Source organism: Pyricularia oryzae, chromosome 5 (genome assembly GCF_000002495.2).
Source record: "Pyricularia oryzae 70-15 chromosome 5, whole genome shotgun sequence".
NCBI classification, from domain to species: Eukaryota; Fungi; Ascomycota; class Sordariomycetes; order Magnaporthales; family Pyriculariaceae; genus Pyricularia; species Pyricularia oryzae.
In genome coordinates this window covers 3,137,714-3,152,525 of record NC_017852.1, presented here as the reverse complement: position 1 = coordinate 3,152,525, position 14,812 = coordinate 3,137,714, and the positions used below count along the sequence as shown (strand labels likewise).

The following is a 14,812-nucleotide window of genomic DNA, read 5'->3' as shown; positions in this document are numbered from 1 at the left end:
CCTTGTCACGTCACGTACCAGCCACCCCATCCATCACGACACTCGAATCGAACCTGACAGTCGACCGTTCGGACACATCGCGGAAGAACTGGGCGGCTGGGTTGGTAAGGCTGGAACTTGGATTTCAAAGGTCCAGTGGGAAAAAGAAAGAAAATATTGAACGGGGCGACGGCCCCACTTCTGGAGCTTGGCTGATTCAGCCACTAACGCTCAGTAAAAGGCCTGTGTGTCCGCTTCCTCAAATCACCTTTCGCGCTCCTCGTCTCTCCTTCTCGCACGACCAATCAATCACCCAAACGCCTCGGTCTCCATCCTCGCGCAAAAATCCATCAAATCAACGGGCAGACTGGCCCCCGACTCATCGAAAAATTTCATTCGACGCGAACGAAAAAAAAAAAAAAAGAGTTCTAGTCGTCCATTGATTGGTCTCTTTTTCCCCCCTTTTTCTAAATTCTATTTCCACGTCTTTATTCTTGTTTGCCCAACCAAAGCTCTTTTAGCTTGCTCGCGGGGCTCAATTTCAACCTGCCAAAACTGCCATACCGTTGTCGCGCAAACGGCTGAACCCGACGCGCGCTCGTCCTCAAAACATTTTCACGTCCCTTTGCGACATAGGGCCGAGGAGTAGTCTTTTTTTTGCGCCTGTCGCATAACAATTGATTGGACGTCAATCTCTGTAACTTGGTACACGTGAGTCAAAAGTCGATTTCGTCAAGTTTAGTTTATCCTGCGCGTTTGTTTGTGTTCATGGTGCGATGTCTTCGAGAGCAACACCAGACCCAAGTACCTAATGCAGGGACAAGTTAATGGGATCGAGCTCCCGTTTTGTTTTTTTGGTTGTTCCTTCCGTGCTTTTGCCTTTCCTACATTTGCTTTGCTTGTATGCACTGCACAAAAAGTTTCACGTTTGAAGTTTGACACAGCCCGCTTCGCATCCGTCTCTGTCACCCCGCCCTCTTTTTGTTTCCCTCAATTTGGGTCTTGTTTGCATACTCGGTCATGGTTGTTGCACAACGTGTCTATCAATCGCATCACCAGCATTCACCCTAATAGAGGTATGTCAGCGGTTTCGTTGGCTGTCTCGTCTCGATTAAGTGCGTTTACTCTCCACATGGACAAGACACATCAGAGGTCCATGTCCTGCCGAGCCCAGAAAAAAAACAGACCCCAACCCACCACGGCGTATCGCTACTCGCTCCAAGCGGAGAGGCCATGGAGAATTACTGGCAAATCAGCACTCGTTCTCAGCAACCCTTTTTTCAGACCTCGTCTCGATTTGTCCAAAACACACAACGCTCTGGAGGCCTATCACCATTGTCATTTGCCTCTTGAGTCTTGCAATTGGCTCTGATCCCGGTCAGGTGATTCCTCCTGTCTGCGGAGCACAATTAGTTCAATGTGGCATCGGGAGATGAAGTTGATGCTATTCGCAACACCTGTGCTTGTGTATTCGTCATTCTACGGCTGCTAAGCAGATTTGGCCTTGGTATGGTTGGGACTGGCAGTCTAAGTACCTGCCTGTGTCCCTCCATCAATTCCGCCTCCCCTCCCTCCCTGACCATGTCTACCAGACGCCTGCATGCATTCTTCTCTCCACCGACAAAAAGAACCTTTTCTTCGATATACGTTTAAAACCGCTGCCCTACCTTTCATAACTTCCCCAAATTGCCCAATTGAGAAGCTCGACTGTCGCCTGCATGGCCAGCGGATCAGCAAGTTTTCAATGGTTGCATGCGCAACTCGATTATATACCTTACCCCTTCCAGTGCCGTACCGCGTACAGATGTCTTTGGTAGTTTTCACAATTCGCATATTGTCTCAGCAGATTTATTTACTGAGACATAGAAGTCGCCCTTGATCGCCTTTCGATCTCATCCCGATACCGACTGTCTCATAATCAAATCAACAGTAAGTACTTGTTTAGGTACAAGTCATTGCTTTTTACATGCCTCCATCACTCCTCAGTACGGTACAGCGATGTTACATGTACACCCACCTCCTCAGCGCTTCCGTGCCCCACACCTCCGCCCCCGCTTGTAATCCAGAGCCTGCTGCGCAAAACGGCAGGCTCTTTTGGTTAAGCAACCCTTCGATTGCTTCAGCAATCGCAATGCAACCAGTCCACCCCTCAAACGGAGTTGAACGGCCGTGGCCGACCCTGGATCTGCACAGCCAAAAGGCCTTCAATCGTTGATTTCTTTTTTCTCTCTTTCTTTTATCTGTGCTCTTTCCGTTGGAAATGGCGTTTTTTTTTCTGGCCCAGCTAAGTAGCGGTGGGAGTTAATTGCGTGAAATCCAAGATTTTCACAACCCTGTCGTCAGCCTGTGTTTTATTCTTTTTTTCCCTTGCTGTGCACGTCATTCATGTGGTATCAGGCCTTTGAAAGGGAAATGCGGTGTCGACAGCTGCTCAGTACTGGGTGCGACAACTGTAGCTCCTCGGCTCCGTGCATTTACTAGCTTATATTTCCCGACATTGAAGTCACTCAGGTCGCCGACCTTGCCGTCTATATTTCCCCACGTTTCCCATTTCTAGCATTTTCTTTATCCTTTGAGGACATTCTTCGCCGACACAAAGCTGCCTGGTGAAGCAGTCGGGCAGACAGTTCGTCTTTGCTCTTTCAAAGTGGAAGTGCGGATGAGCTGGGGGTTCGGCGACAGGGGGTGGCCCTTGCCTGGATCCTGCATGTTCCGTCGTCATGCATGCCAACGCATCAAAGTCGGTGGTGGGAGGGCTGAGTTCCGAGGCGCCAAAATCAGTCGCCCACCGACCTACCCCCGACCATTCCCAGATCCCACCCTTCTTTTTCTTGTCCAAGCTGCCTCGCCCACCACTTATATATCGCGTCCCTGCAGGGCTAACCAACCTGGTTGGATAGATCTTAAAAAGCCCAGAGCTCAAAGATTAAACGGTTGGCCGACTGATTTTCTGGGGAACAAGTAAAAAAAACCCACTACGCCGTTTGGCCAAAGAGCAAGTCAGCTCTGTTCCGCTGCGCATCTGAAAAACTGGGCTGCCTTGCAAGCCTCACCTTGCTCCTCGCGTCACAGTCATCATCCTTACTCACGTGGCCTCGCGCTGGTATGTCGCCTATCTATCTGCCTGTCTGCCCCCTTTGAAGCCCAAGAGCTTAGCCACACCTGCAATCAGGTTGCCCCACGGCCCAACTACATCAGCTCACATATGTCGCGTTGCAGCCAATTGACCCTCACCTCCCTCCTAGACACCTTGCCAGCGCATCCACGCATAACCAATAGATTGGGTGTGCACATCCAACCAAGTCCACGGATACCCAAGTGACGCCAGCCCTGATCTACGCGTGCCCAACCCGGCACCGACGTTTTGGTGTGACTTTGCAACTGAGCTTTACACATGTGCTCTTTTGATCTAGAGTCGCCAATCGCCGTATGATTCTTGCGCTTGCATCCAGACTTTTACACTCCACCTGCGCTTGACCAAACCAGCCATTCCTCGCTTTCAAGCGAAGAACAACAAGAGCACGAGCTTGACCGACTAAACGACATCGACTTAGGCGCGTCTTTTGCCATCAATCATCCAGAATGATGGAGTACGCGCAGTACCAGCAGCCGCCGCAAAATGCGCACTCGAATTTCCAGAGCTCAACGGCGTCCAATAACATCACGTCGCCAACGTCTCAACATGTCCAGACCTCGCCCATAATCCCGCAACAGAATCAGCAAGCCGCAAACGCCAACCAAACCCACATGTATCAACCACCGTACGGAGTGCCCCAGCAAAGCTTGCACTATGGGATGCCGGGGATCCAGGCCGCCGCACTGGCGGCCACAGCTGCCGCTTCAGGTTCAAATTACCCCTACAGCTTACCGTCGGACCCAAGCCTGCAGCAAACCTCACCGCGTATGGGCTCAAAGAAGGAAGCTAGAGGCAACCCTCGCTCTCCTCAACAGATGGACGCACAACGTCGCATGAGCCAGGTCACGAGTCCAGGACTACCTAATGCCCAGGCCATGATGAACCACACCGGTGCCCGCCCCGGTGTTGCGGCGCCGACCATGCCGGCACAACAGATGGGCCCGCCTCAATCACCCGAGATTGCTGCCGGTGCAGTTGAAGAGTCCCCACTATATGTGAATGCCAAGCAGTTCCATCGCATCCTCAAGCGCCGTGTAGCAAGACAAAAGCTTGAAGAACAACTTCGCTTGACCTCAAAGGGACGGAAACCTTATTTGCACGAGTCTCGACACAATCACGCCATGCGGAGGCCTCGCGGTCCTGGTGGACGTTTCCTCACTGCCGACGAGGTCCTTGAGATCGAGAAACAGAAGGGACTGGGTGGCGCTGAATCAGAGATCAAGCATGATGTCGAGTCGTCGCCGCCAGCAAAGGCCAATAACAAGCGCAAGTCCATGTCGGTCCCGGATACGGCCAACAAGAAGGCCAAAGTGGATACAGAAAGTCCCGATGTTGAAGAGGAGGAGGATGCCGAGGACGATGGATGATGAATGAACATACCTCAAAACTCCTTACCCTTCCGCCGTATATGCATAACTCCCAGTTTTATACCCAGAGCCTTCTCTTTTTGTTGTTAATGACACGATTTATGATTCGAAAGTGTTCAGATATGCCAGGCTGCATTTTTTCTTCTTTTTTTCTTGCGACAGTTTCTGGCCCTCCTGGCTGTGGTGATTTGGCGAGGAGTCCGGGGGCTTGCGGTTTGATTTCCTTGTCATCCTAGCGATACAATGTGCAGAGATTGGGCAACCTATTGAGCCTTTCAAGTACTTTTCAGTTTTCTTTTGAGAACATAAGAATTTGACATTTCATCACTTCTTTCTTTTCCTTTTCATAGTATGTCGACGATTCTCGGACTCCGGTGTTTTCTTATTTGTTGTTACGACCAATCCTCGGTGGGATGAACACTCGCTCTATCTCTACACCATTCTTTGACGAAGGCGCAAGTCATCATGGTTGATGGCTGGAATCAAGGTGCACTGAGGAGAACTACGACTCCCTTCTTTCCCACCAATATCGTCAAGATGATGTCTCTGTTCGCTTTTTCATGTTTTGAAACCTGCCGGTCTTCTCTGAATAATTCGCCGCTTCTCTTTCGTCATTCTCATTTGCAACACAGGCAATGCTTATCCTTCATCCCCTACACCCATTCTGTTAATTTGTTTTCTTCATACGGTCACGAGCAATGAGAGCACGCGGATGAGTATAGTACAGGACATTTGCAGTTTTGATTTTGGTATGCCTAAGAAGTACAGGCTAGATTTGGTTTTGTTTGGAAGGTATTTGACTATGGGACTCTTGGGAGGAGAAGCAATGGAGGTGAAATTGGCCAGAGCTTGATGATCAGTTGGGGGCTTGGGGAGATGGAAGAGACACCCGCCGCATACGATCGTGGGTCTGAAATCGGGGTTGAAAAAGCTTGTTACGCCTCGGGCTCCGTGAGCCCGGGCTCTTTCTTTGCCTCTTTTTTGAATTTATTGGCTTTGGGCACAGCCTGCCTCTTCGTATCTTTTGGAGGAAGGGCTAGATATTACAGAGCTCTGTCGGCTGCTAGATCTGTCACCGGATTCTTTTCAATTATCATGTCGTACCTTGAAATGCGTAAAAAAAAATCCGGAAACAGTAAATTCGTGGGTTATGCAAAGTGTTTGCGAAATCTATACTCTATAGGTAACACTTGATAAATTAATCGTGTTGACTGAAGTCGGGAGCTCCCATCCACCAAATTGCGATGTCTTCCTTCAACCCAATTGGTCCGTGGGAGCGAGAAAATCACCCGCCACTCAACCAAGACAGAAAAATATGGTCCGTGCACCGCCTTGCATCTGCCCACAACCAACCCAAGTTGTCCGCGACTGTGTTCGCCCTATGATCTACCGATCGTTGTTTGATGCAGACGCTGTTGGGTGATATTGTACGCAATCCCATCACCAACGTATTTTTTGACGCGACGTTGTAATCACATTCTTTCAACTTGTTGAACAAAAGCCGTCGCAATGTTATTTTTCAGGTAAAAAGACGCTGAAGGCCCCAAGCCAGACCTCCTTTCACTTTCCCCTCCTCACACATGAACACATCGATGCCACGTGATCAGCATGGGGTCGTACCAACCGACATCTTTGGATGCCCTCGTCTTGTTCCCGGAATATGATTGCGTCCCAAAAGAATGGAAATGACAACCGCTTTGCTAACTGGTGGACGTCGGTAAAACCACAGTTTCTTCAAGACGCTGATCGACGTCGAGATCACCGTTGAGCTCAAGAACAGCATCCAGATCCGCGGCACCCTCAAGAGCGTTGATCAGTACCTGAACCTCAAGCTTGACGACATATCCGTCGTTGAGGACATCAAGTATCCGCACCTGGTGGGCATCTCCTCTTTTTATTTTATTTTGATCCCTCCCCTTTCTTCCTTTCACATCCTGGCAAGGACAAGGGAACGATAAAAATTGCCAAAAAAACAACAACAACAAAAAAAAAAAAAAAAACAAAACAAACATAAAACAAGAACTGACATTGAAAACGTTCGACAAAAAGAGCGCCGTCAAGAATGTCTTTATCCGTGGAAGCGTAGTCAGGTACATCCACCTGCCCGCTTCCCACGTCGACGTCCCGCTTCTGGAGGATGCGACGAGGAGGGAGGCGGCTTCTACGGCGGCGAAGCGTTAAGGGTCGGGCCTTGCGGATGGTGAATGACGAGAAAAAAGAGAGACGCGTATTTGGGATGGATTGATGTCATCTATTTGATGAGCCATTGGCCCGTGATAAACCCGACTTTGGCGGAAGCTGGTGGTCAGCTGTTCGGACGCCGGTGCGGGGCGGGAGGCGAACCCTCGTCTCATCCCTTGAGGGTTGTAGATACGGACAGGATATGAAGCTGCGGGACACAAGGCTTTGACATTAAGCCTTGTCGGGTAAGAGCTTGTCGCTTGTCATATCATCAGAGCCTCGCATCACTATTCACGCATGCCTGGCACAAATCGAATGACCGGATCAACCCTTGTTCCCACGCATTTTATGGGCTGTCATAAACATTTACTATAGATCATCATAAGCCATCAAAAAGGACTCCTCGTTAATCACCATCGCAAATCACCCCCCTGGTTACTTTTCCCATCCCAGAGAGTCCTCGAGTTCTGTTCAGCAGCCTGTCCTTCCTCTCCCTCCCCATCCTGAATAAGCCTGGTAAGACCACCCCTGCGACGCTCTGCCAGCCAGCGGTCAGTCCAACCCTTCATCCTCTTGCGCCCAACCTCGCTTCCCACGTTCACGGTGGGAACGACCTTCTCGATATGAAGACTCATGATGAACATGGCCAACTCGCGGAAGGAACTGTGTTCGCTATAAGGAACGCCAAAGCACATGGCCTCGTTGGTGCTCCCGCGCTGCGGCACGAGGTCCTTGGATGCGTATTGCGGCCTCCAATTTCCGCCGTGCAGCAGAGTCGTCATTGCCACAGATGACGGGGAAGCGTTGGCATTCGCAGCCGTCCCCGCTGGTCGGTAGTTCCATCCGGAAGGACGAAACCCCACAATGCGGCCAAAATGGGCGCGGTATGTGGCGAGATAGTCGGAGAGTGTCTCTGGCCGGATCTCGGAGAGCATCTGCATGTGAACTTGCGCCTCGGCGGGATTCGAGGTCATCAATGCCGTCAACTCGGGGTCGCCCAGTTGCGCAATGATGCGGATCTTGTGCGCCGATGCAAATATTTTGGTGCGCAAGGCCTGGGCTATTGCCTTGCAGATACGCTCCTTGCCAATGCTGTACGTTCCACAAACCACCAGTAGGCGTGATTTTGGGTTAAGTGCAGTCAACGCACTTGGATGGTTGTTACACGCGCTTGAACTACCCTTTTTTGTTGGAGATTGGCCCGAACCGTCGCTATTGATGAAGAAGCGGCTCACGTCATTATCCGAGACGCCTTCACGTCGGCGCAGGATCTTTGTCCATACAGACTCGTCTTTCTCTTGCAAGCCGCGGTGCAGCGCGGCGCATAATTCGGCACATGATCTTATGACAACTTCCTGGGGTGGGAATGAATAGCGCGGGTTGAGATACGTTGTGTCAAGGTAGCAGATATCGATCTTTTGCTTCTTGATCTTGCCTGATATGCTGTCAATGACCTCTGGCATGAGCTGAGGGTGAGCGATATGAGCAGGACATGCCCGGAAATCTCCACAGTGCAGGATGCGCTGTGCCCTCGCACTGCTTCCCTTGCCTAACGTCTTCTCGAATAAAAAGAGGGAACTCCCTGGACAGTGATTTGCCGGGATCATCGTCACCACTACGCCCTCAGTCCCGGGCACAACGAACCGTTCTTCAAACTCCAACTCGACCACGTACTTGGCCGCTGTCCGTAATTGCGACTTGATGAGACTTCCTGTCACCTTGCTGCAATATATAGGACCATGTGTCCAGTTGGCAGTCAAACCAATATAATGATCGCTGTGGAAGTGGCTCAGGAAATACGCGTTGCAGCCCTGCACAGCACCATACCGGAACGCATCCACGCATATAGAGAGGCCCGGCATGATCTTGTAAAATGGACATGTCCGCTCGTAAGCTTGTCTGCCGCGGGAGGATTGTTCTGCCGCAGCGGCGGCCGCCCAAGCATTGTTCTCGGCGTGACCCGACATCAGTTTGGAAAATGCCGACGTATTACCAATGGAGGCCGAGGTCGCTGGCGCATCAAGCGTGATAGGGTTCGCCTGACCTGGGCGTGCAATGGCTGCACGAGCAAATCGCCTGCTCATTTTTGAGGATTCGACTACCTTGTTTTGTTCCGATGGCGGGGAATTTTTTGTAGTCTTGGGCGCAGGGATATTCGACTTTGGTTGGTTGGGCAGCGGCGTGGGCTTTCCGTCAAGACAGCTGTTGACATGAACACTCGCCTGTTCAGCTGTTACTCCAGCCAGGCTAGAAAAGCATATAGGACAGCATTCTGCACCATCGGTAGGGCCCGACACTTCATCAGAGCTGTTGGTGATAGCCGTCTCGAATTCTTGGGCCTCTATTCGAGCCTGGTATTCCATATACCGCCTTTCCAAACCTTCCTCACCTGCCTCGTCGGCATCGTCAATATCCCCCCACTCGGGCCCCTCTGGATTATCGCCAAAGTCGTCATGTTCCTGCTCCTCCTGAATTAGATCTGTATTTTGGTTGTGGGTCGCTGAGGGAGATACGGGTAACAGACTTTCTTTGGGCTGAAGGGCTTTTGATTCTTGATCCGTTTCTGGAATCCTTTTAGGCGATTCTATCTTGCGCTTCGCTGGTCTATTATCATGATCTGTATGGTGGCTGTCGTCTGAATCATCGTCCGAATCGTCGTCATCCAGAAAGGGGCCTTTCTTGGTGGGCTTTCGAGCTGGTTGGGATGTTGGAGATTTGGCTCTCGGATCTTTGACCGGGTCTTCCTCTTTTACGACTGCATGAGCCGGCGCATCCTTCTCCCGGTCGTCACAACTGAGCTTGCGTCTTTTGACCGGAACATCAACCTCATTGAACCGTTCTGCGGTAGGATCGTCAACGTCATTCAAGTCTTCTTCTGCCACGAAAGCAGCTGCCGACACCTCATTTCCTACAAATAAAGTTTCCTCGGGCGCTGGGGTCTTCTTGAAAAAGCTCAAAATGCTCGCGTTTGGTGCGGGCTTCTTCTTGGACGCAGATGTAAAGACTTGTCTAGCGGGGGTCGTTTTTGCCATTGAACGAGGAGTTTTCGATGTTTTCGTAACCGCTCCCATGATGCTCTTCAGCGGATTGTGCTTGAATCTGTGGTGTAAAAAGTCACATATGTTGTGTGCTAGATGATTGGGATACTATGAATGTAAAAAGCAACACTTTGCACAGTGAACTAAGGGAGATTGGTATGAATGGCAGCGGCAAACACGCAAGTCGAGTGATCAAAGTGGCGAAAGTCTGTTCAACGCGCTTGTCAGACCCTAACCCTGTGGCGGGGTGAGCACTGGAAAATCGCGAGGTCACCTGATATGAACAGTTGGTAAGAACCGCAGGAGGGAGTCCAGAGCTCAAGGTCGGGCGAAACACCCCGCGATTCCCTGTACGAATTTGATGGCTGGGCAGTGGGCACAGGTTGCTGACCAAGATCTAGTCTACCGGTAGTGCTTTCTTGATGTTGTATTTGCTTTTTTCAAAAATCGATAGACTGTAAGAGGTGGATTGAGCATAAAGTCAGTAAAATAGAACAGGCTGGACCTCCGCTAGCACAGGAGTTAGCATGATCCAAAATAAACGTTTGAGGTAAAGGCGCGCTGATGAAAGTAGACGCGAGTTTATCGTGCCCGTAGCGATGAGTTTGAGCGGCTTGGCGTGGATCCTTGTCATGTCCTACCTTAGCCATGTCCGGCCCCACTTATCCGATGCTCCTGGCTAATAATTTCTGTCGCCTTCTCGGTCGGCTTGCGTGCAAAGGAGTACAACAGCATGAAAGCACCAGAGACCAGACAACTTCTGCGACCGTTCATTTCATTCCAACCTCTCATCGGTCGCATCCTCATCTTCAATCCACAGCCTTGATGTAGGCAGTATCCGTCACGGCCAGCAAAGATGTCGGACGCGGATTTCGAGCAGATCAAAAAGCTGCAGCAGGAACGCAACGCTGCAGCAGCCGCGAATAAAGGCTCCCGGACGTTCGACCCGACCACCCAACGCGCCGACACCAAAGTCAAGCTCAACGAGGCATTCGACACCGACCTTTACGATCGCGAAAATGGCGTTGACAAGTATGCGGGTTATCACCGCTCGCTGCCCGCCGCGGATGGCGATGACGAGGAGATGGGGGACGCTGGTGCCAATGGCCGCAGCTTAGTTGGCCAGTATACGGCCACACGCGCCCAGATCGACGAATTTGCGCGCGGCTCAGGCGTCGAGGAGGATGATATCCTAGCCGGACGTGGAGAGAAAAGCAACCGCATCACCGACCGGGAGACCGATTACCAGAAACGCCGCTTTGATCGCGTCCTCACCCCGACCCGTGCTGATCCATTCGCTGCCGGCGCCGAAGGCTCTAGCTACCGTGATGTCATGGAAGAACGTGAGATTGAACGAGAGGAGGAGAGGGTCCGACGGGCCATCGAAGCCAAGAACAAGGACATGATTGCCAACGGCGATGTGCCCGAGCACCAGCCGACGCTCAAGGACACGGAGATCAAGGACGACAGTAAGGACTCGGAGGATGCTTCTGCCGGTCGCAAACGCAAGAAGCGGTGGGATGTTGCGACAACAGACGATGCAACTGCGGCAGCACCGACACCCACCGATGCGAAGCCGAAGCGTTCGAGGTGGGATCAGGCACCTGCCCTGGAGGTACCGGGTGCTGAGCCGACCAAGAAGAGGTCGCGATGGGATCAGGCACCATCAGCAACTCCGGTGGGAGCACAGGGCCTGGCCACTCCGATGCACACGTCGCAAACCGCTCCCATGGCAGTACCGGTTGGCTTCGGTACTGAGGTGCACCGCAACATGGCTCTGAGCAACGAGGAGCTCGATGCGATGCTGCCGGGTCCGGAGGAGGGTTACAAGGTTCTTGAACCGCCGCCTGGGTATGAACCCGTGCGGGCGCCTGCGCACAAGCTCATGCAGACTCCGGCGCCCGCGTCAGGATTTGTGATGCAGGACCCCAACACCGGACGCATCACAAACCAACAAATGCCAAAGGAGATCCCAGGAGTCGGAGACTTGCAATTTTTCAAGCCAGAAGACATGGCATACTTTGGCAAGCTCACAGATGGAACCAACGAGGATCAGCTGTCCGTTGAAGAGTTGAAGGAGCGGAAAATAATGAGGCTGCTCCTCAAGGTCAAGAACGGCACCCCTCCAATGCGAAAGACGGCGCTGAGGCAGCTCACTGACAACGCGCGCAATTTTGGGGCCGGCCCTCTATTTAACCAGATCCTCCCGCTCTTGATGGAGAAGACTCTCGAGGACCAAGAGCGACATCTGTTGGTCAAGGTTATCGACCGCATTCTATACAAACTGGACGACATGGTAAGACCATATGTTCACAAGATCCTTGTGGTCATTGAGCCTCTTCTCATTGACCAAGACTACTACGCACGAGTCGAAGGTCGCGAAATCATTTCCAACCTTGCCAAAGCTGCTGGCCTTGCCACCATGATCAGCACCATGAGACCAGATATCGATCACGTCGACGAGTACGTGCGAAACACCACGGCCAGAGCCTTTGCCGTTGTTGCGTCAGCACTAGGTATTCCTGCCCTACTTCCTTTCCTCCAGGCTGTTTGCCGAAGCAAGAAGTCATGGCAGGCTCGTCACACGGGTGTCAAGATCGTGCAGCAGATCCCTATTCTCATGGGATGTGCCGTTCTGCCCCATCTCAAGCGTCTGGTAGATTGCATCGGACCCAACCTGAACGACGAACAGACCAAGGTGCGCACTGTGACCAGTTTGGCTATTGCTGCTCTGGCAGAAGCAGCCAACCCTTACGGTATCGAGAGTTTCGATGACATCCTGAATCCTCTCTGGACAGGCGCACGAAAGCAACGAGGTAAGGGTCTGGCCGGTTTCCTCAAGGCCGTGGGTTACATTATCCCTCTGATGGACGAGGAGTATGCAAACTACTACACCAGCCAGATCATGGAAATCCTGTTGCGAGAATTCTCGTCACCGGATGAGGAAATGAAGAAGGTTGTGCTCAAGGTGGTGTCGCAATGTGCTGGAACAGAAGGTGTTACGGCTGGCTATCTCAAGGAGCACGTCTTGGATGAGTTTTTCAAGAGTTTCTGGGTCCGGCGTATGGCCCTCGACAAGCGCAATTACCGACAAGTAGTGGAGACCACGGTTGATATTGGACAAAAGGTTGGGGCGGGAGAAATCCTGGAGAGGATCGTTATCAATCTCAAGGATGAGAGCGAGCCGTACAGGAAGATGACGGTTGAGACTGTGGAGAAGATTGTTGCCAGCTTGGGCGCAGCGGATGTGGGCGAGCGTCTGGAAGAGCGTCTGATCGATGGTATCCTGCATGCGTTCCAGGAGCAGAGCGTTGAGGACGTCATTATGCTCAACGGCTTCGGATCCGTGGTCAACGCGCTCGGTACCCGATGCAAGCCATACCTACCCCAAATTGTCAGTACCATTCTCTGGAGGCTAAACAACAAGTCGGCAACAGTACGACAACAAGCAGCAGATCTGATCTCGCGAATCGCCATGGTAATGAAGCAATGCGGCGAGGACGCGCTCATGGGCAAGCTTGGCGTTGTGCTGTATGAGTACCTCGGTGAGGAGTACCCCGAGGTGCTTGGTTCGATCTTGGGAGCCCTGCGGTCGATCGTTACAGTTGTCGGTATCAGCCAGATGCAGCCTCCCATCAAGGACCTGCTGCCACGCTTGACGCCGATTCTGAGGAACAGGCACGAGAAGGTACAAGAGAATACGATCGACTTGGTAGGACGTATTGCGGACCGTGGACCCGAATCGGTCAATGCACGAGAGTGGATGAGAATCTGCTTTGAGCTGCTCGACATGCTCAAGGCTCACAAGAAAGGCATCCGAAGAGCAGCGAACAACACGTTTGGTTTCATCGCCAAGGCCATTGGTCCGCAGGATGTGTTGGCAACGCTGCTCAACAACCTACGCGTGCAGGAGCGTCAGAGTCGTGTCAACACGGCCGTTGCCATCGGTATCATTGCCGAGACCTGTGCACCCTTCACAGTGCTTCCGGCGCTGATGAACGAGTACCGCGTGCCGGAGTTGAACGTGCAGAATGGTGTGCTCAAGTCACTGAGTTTTATGTTTGAGTACATTGGAGAAATGGCCAAGGACTACGTCTATGCCGTTACCCCGCTACTTGAAGACGCGCTTATCGATCGCGACCAAGTGCACAGGCAGACAGCGGCATCGGTCGTCAAGCACATTGCACTTGGTGTCGTTGGTCTTGGTTGCGAGGACGCCATGGTTCACTTGCTCAACCTTCTGTACCCGAACCTGTTTGAGACGAGTCCCCACGTTATCGACCGTATCATCGAGGCTATTGAAGCCGTCCGCATGGCCGTCGGGCCAGGCCTGGTGCTTAACTACGTCTGGGCAGGGCTGTTCCACCCGGCGCGAAAGGTGCGCACGCCATACTGGCGGCTCTACAACGACGCTTACGTTCAGGGTGCCGACGCCATGGTTCCTTACTACCCCACGCTGGAGGAAGATGGGCATGACAGGGCGGAGCTGGCAATCATGCTGTAGGGGGGAATAGAAGTGTTTTGTGGACAGAAGAAGGAATAAGGGAGTAGTACATGCAGTGACTACGTTGGATTTTCTACTCACGGGGGACATAAGGATGGCAAAGCGGCGCTTGGCATTGGCGTTTTTTGTTGCGTGTTGTACCATTGTGTATCAAAGATTAGTTTCAAAAAAAGCTCTGGAGGATGTATATTTCAGGCGCATAGAAAACTAATGGCATCTGGAGCATTTTACTTTGTCAGCCCTTGGCACTACAAATTGATAAGAACGCATTAGTTTGCAGGCAGTTTAATTCTCGATGCATGCATGGCGTTCTTGGCTGTGAGATTTTAACTGTCTTATTCACCGTATCGTAAATGCTGTCTGGGGCACGCTAGTCTAGACTGCCGACGGTCCGATCCTTTCATGCATTTTATTGTCTGATCTTGTTGGGGAGCTTTAGTTTGTATGTCTTGACTTGGCGAAATGGGTTGCAGGCTGCAGCCCTCGTTGAACTTCGTACCTTTGTAAGCGGGCGGTATTATGTCGAATAGAAGTTAGCCGCTATCTCCGCACATTTTCGCACACATCTTTTTTTTCAGCTGATGTTCGACTTGCGGCCCCGACAAGA

General features: G+C 51.8%; 4 protein-coding genes across 4 annotated transcripts; 3 read left to right on the top strand and 1 right to left on the bottom strand.

Annotated features, from left to right (window-relative positions):
- Positions 1-252: 252 nt before the first annotated feature.
- Positions 253-5,704, top strand: MGG_00354 (nuclear transcription factor Y subunit A-7). The gene is made up of 2 exons (XM_003718680.1): positions 253-1,908; positions 2,880-5,704. The coding sequence occupies exon 2, from the start codon at positions 3,562-3,564 to the stop codon at positions 4,480-4,482; it is 921 nt and encodes a 306-aa protein (XP_003718728.1). The 5' UTR covers positions 253-1,908; positions 2,880-3,561; the 3' UTR covers positions 4,483-5,704.
- A 142-nt stretch (positions 5,705-5,846) lies between these two features.
- On the top strand, positions 5,847-7,074 carry MGG_00355 (U6 snRNA-associated Sm-like protein LSm2). Its single transcript, XM_003718679.1, has 3 exons — positions 5,847-6,005; positions 6,212-6,359; positions 6,532-7,074. Exons 1-3 carry the CDS (start codon positions 5,992-5,994, stop codon positions 6,661-6,663), a joined length of 294 nt encoding a protein of 97 aa, XP_003718727.1. The 5' UTR covers positions 5,847-5,991; the 3' UTR covers positions 6,664-7,074.
- Positions 6,958-10,263, bottom strand: MGG_11590 (DNA cross-link repair protein SNM1). Its single transcript, XM_003718678.1, has one exon. The coding sequence runs from the start codon at positions 9,732-9,734 to the stop codon at positions 7,074-7,076; it is 2,661 nt and encodes an 886-aa protein (XP_003718726.1). The 5' UTR covers positions 9,735-10,263; the 3' UTR covers positions 6,958-7,073.
- Positions 10,264-10,371: 108 nt separating this feature from the next.
- On the top strand, positions 10,372-14,502 carry MGG_00356 (splicing factor 3B subunit 1). The gene has a single exon (XM_003718677.1). It carries the CDS (start codon positions 10,558-10,560, stop codon positions 14,203-14,205), a length of 3,648 nt encoding a protein of 1,215 aa, XP_003718725.1. The 5' UTR covers positions 10,372-10,557; the 3' UTR covers positions 14,206-14,502.
- Positions 14,503-14,812: the final 310 nt, after the last annotated feature.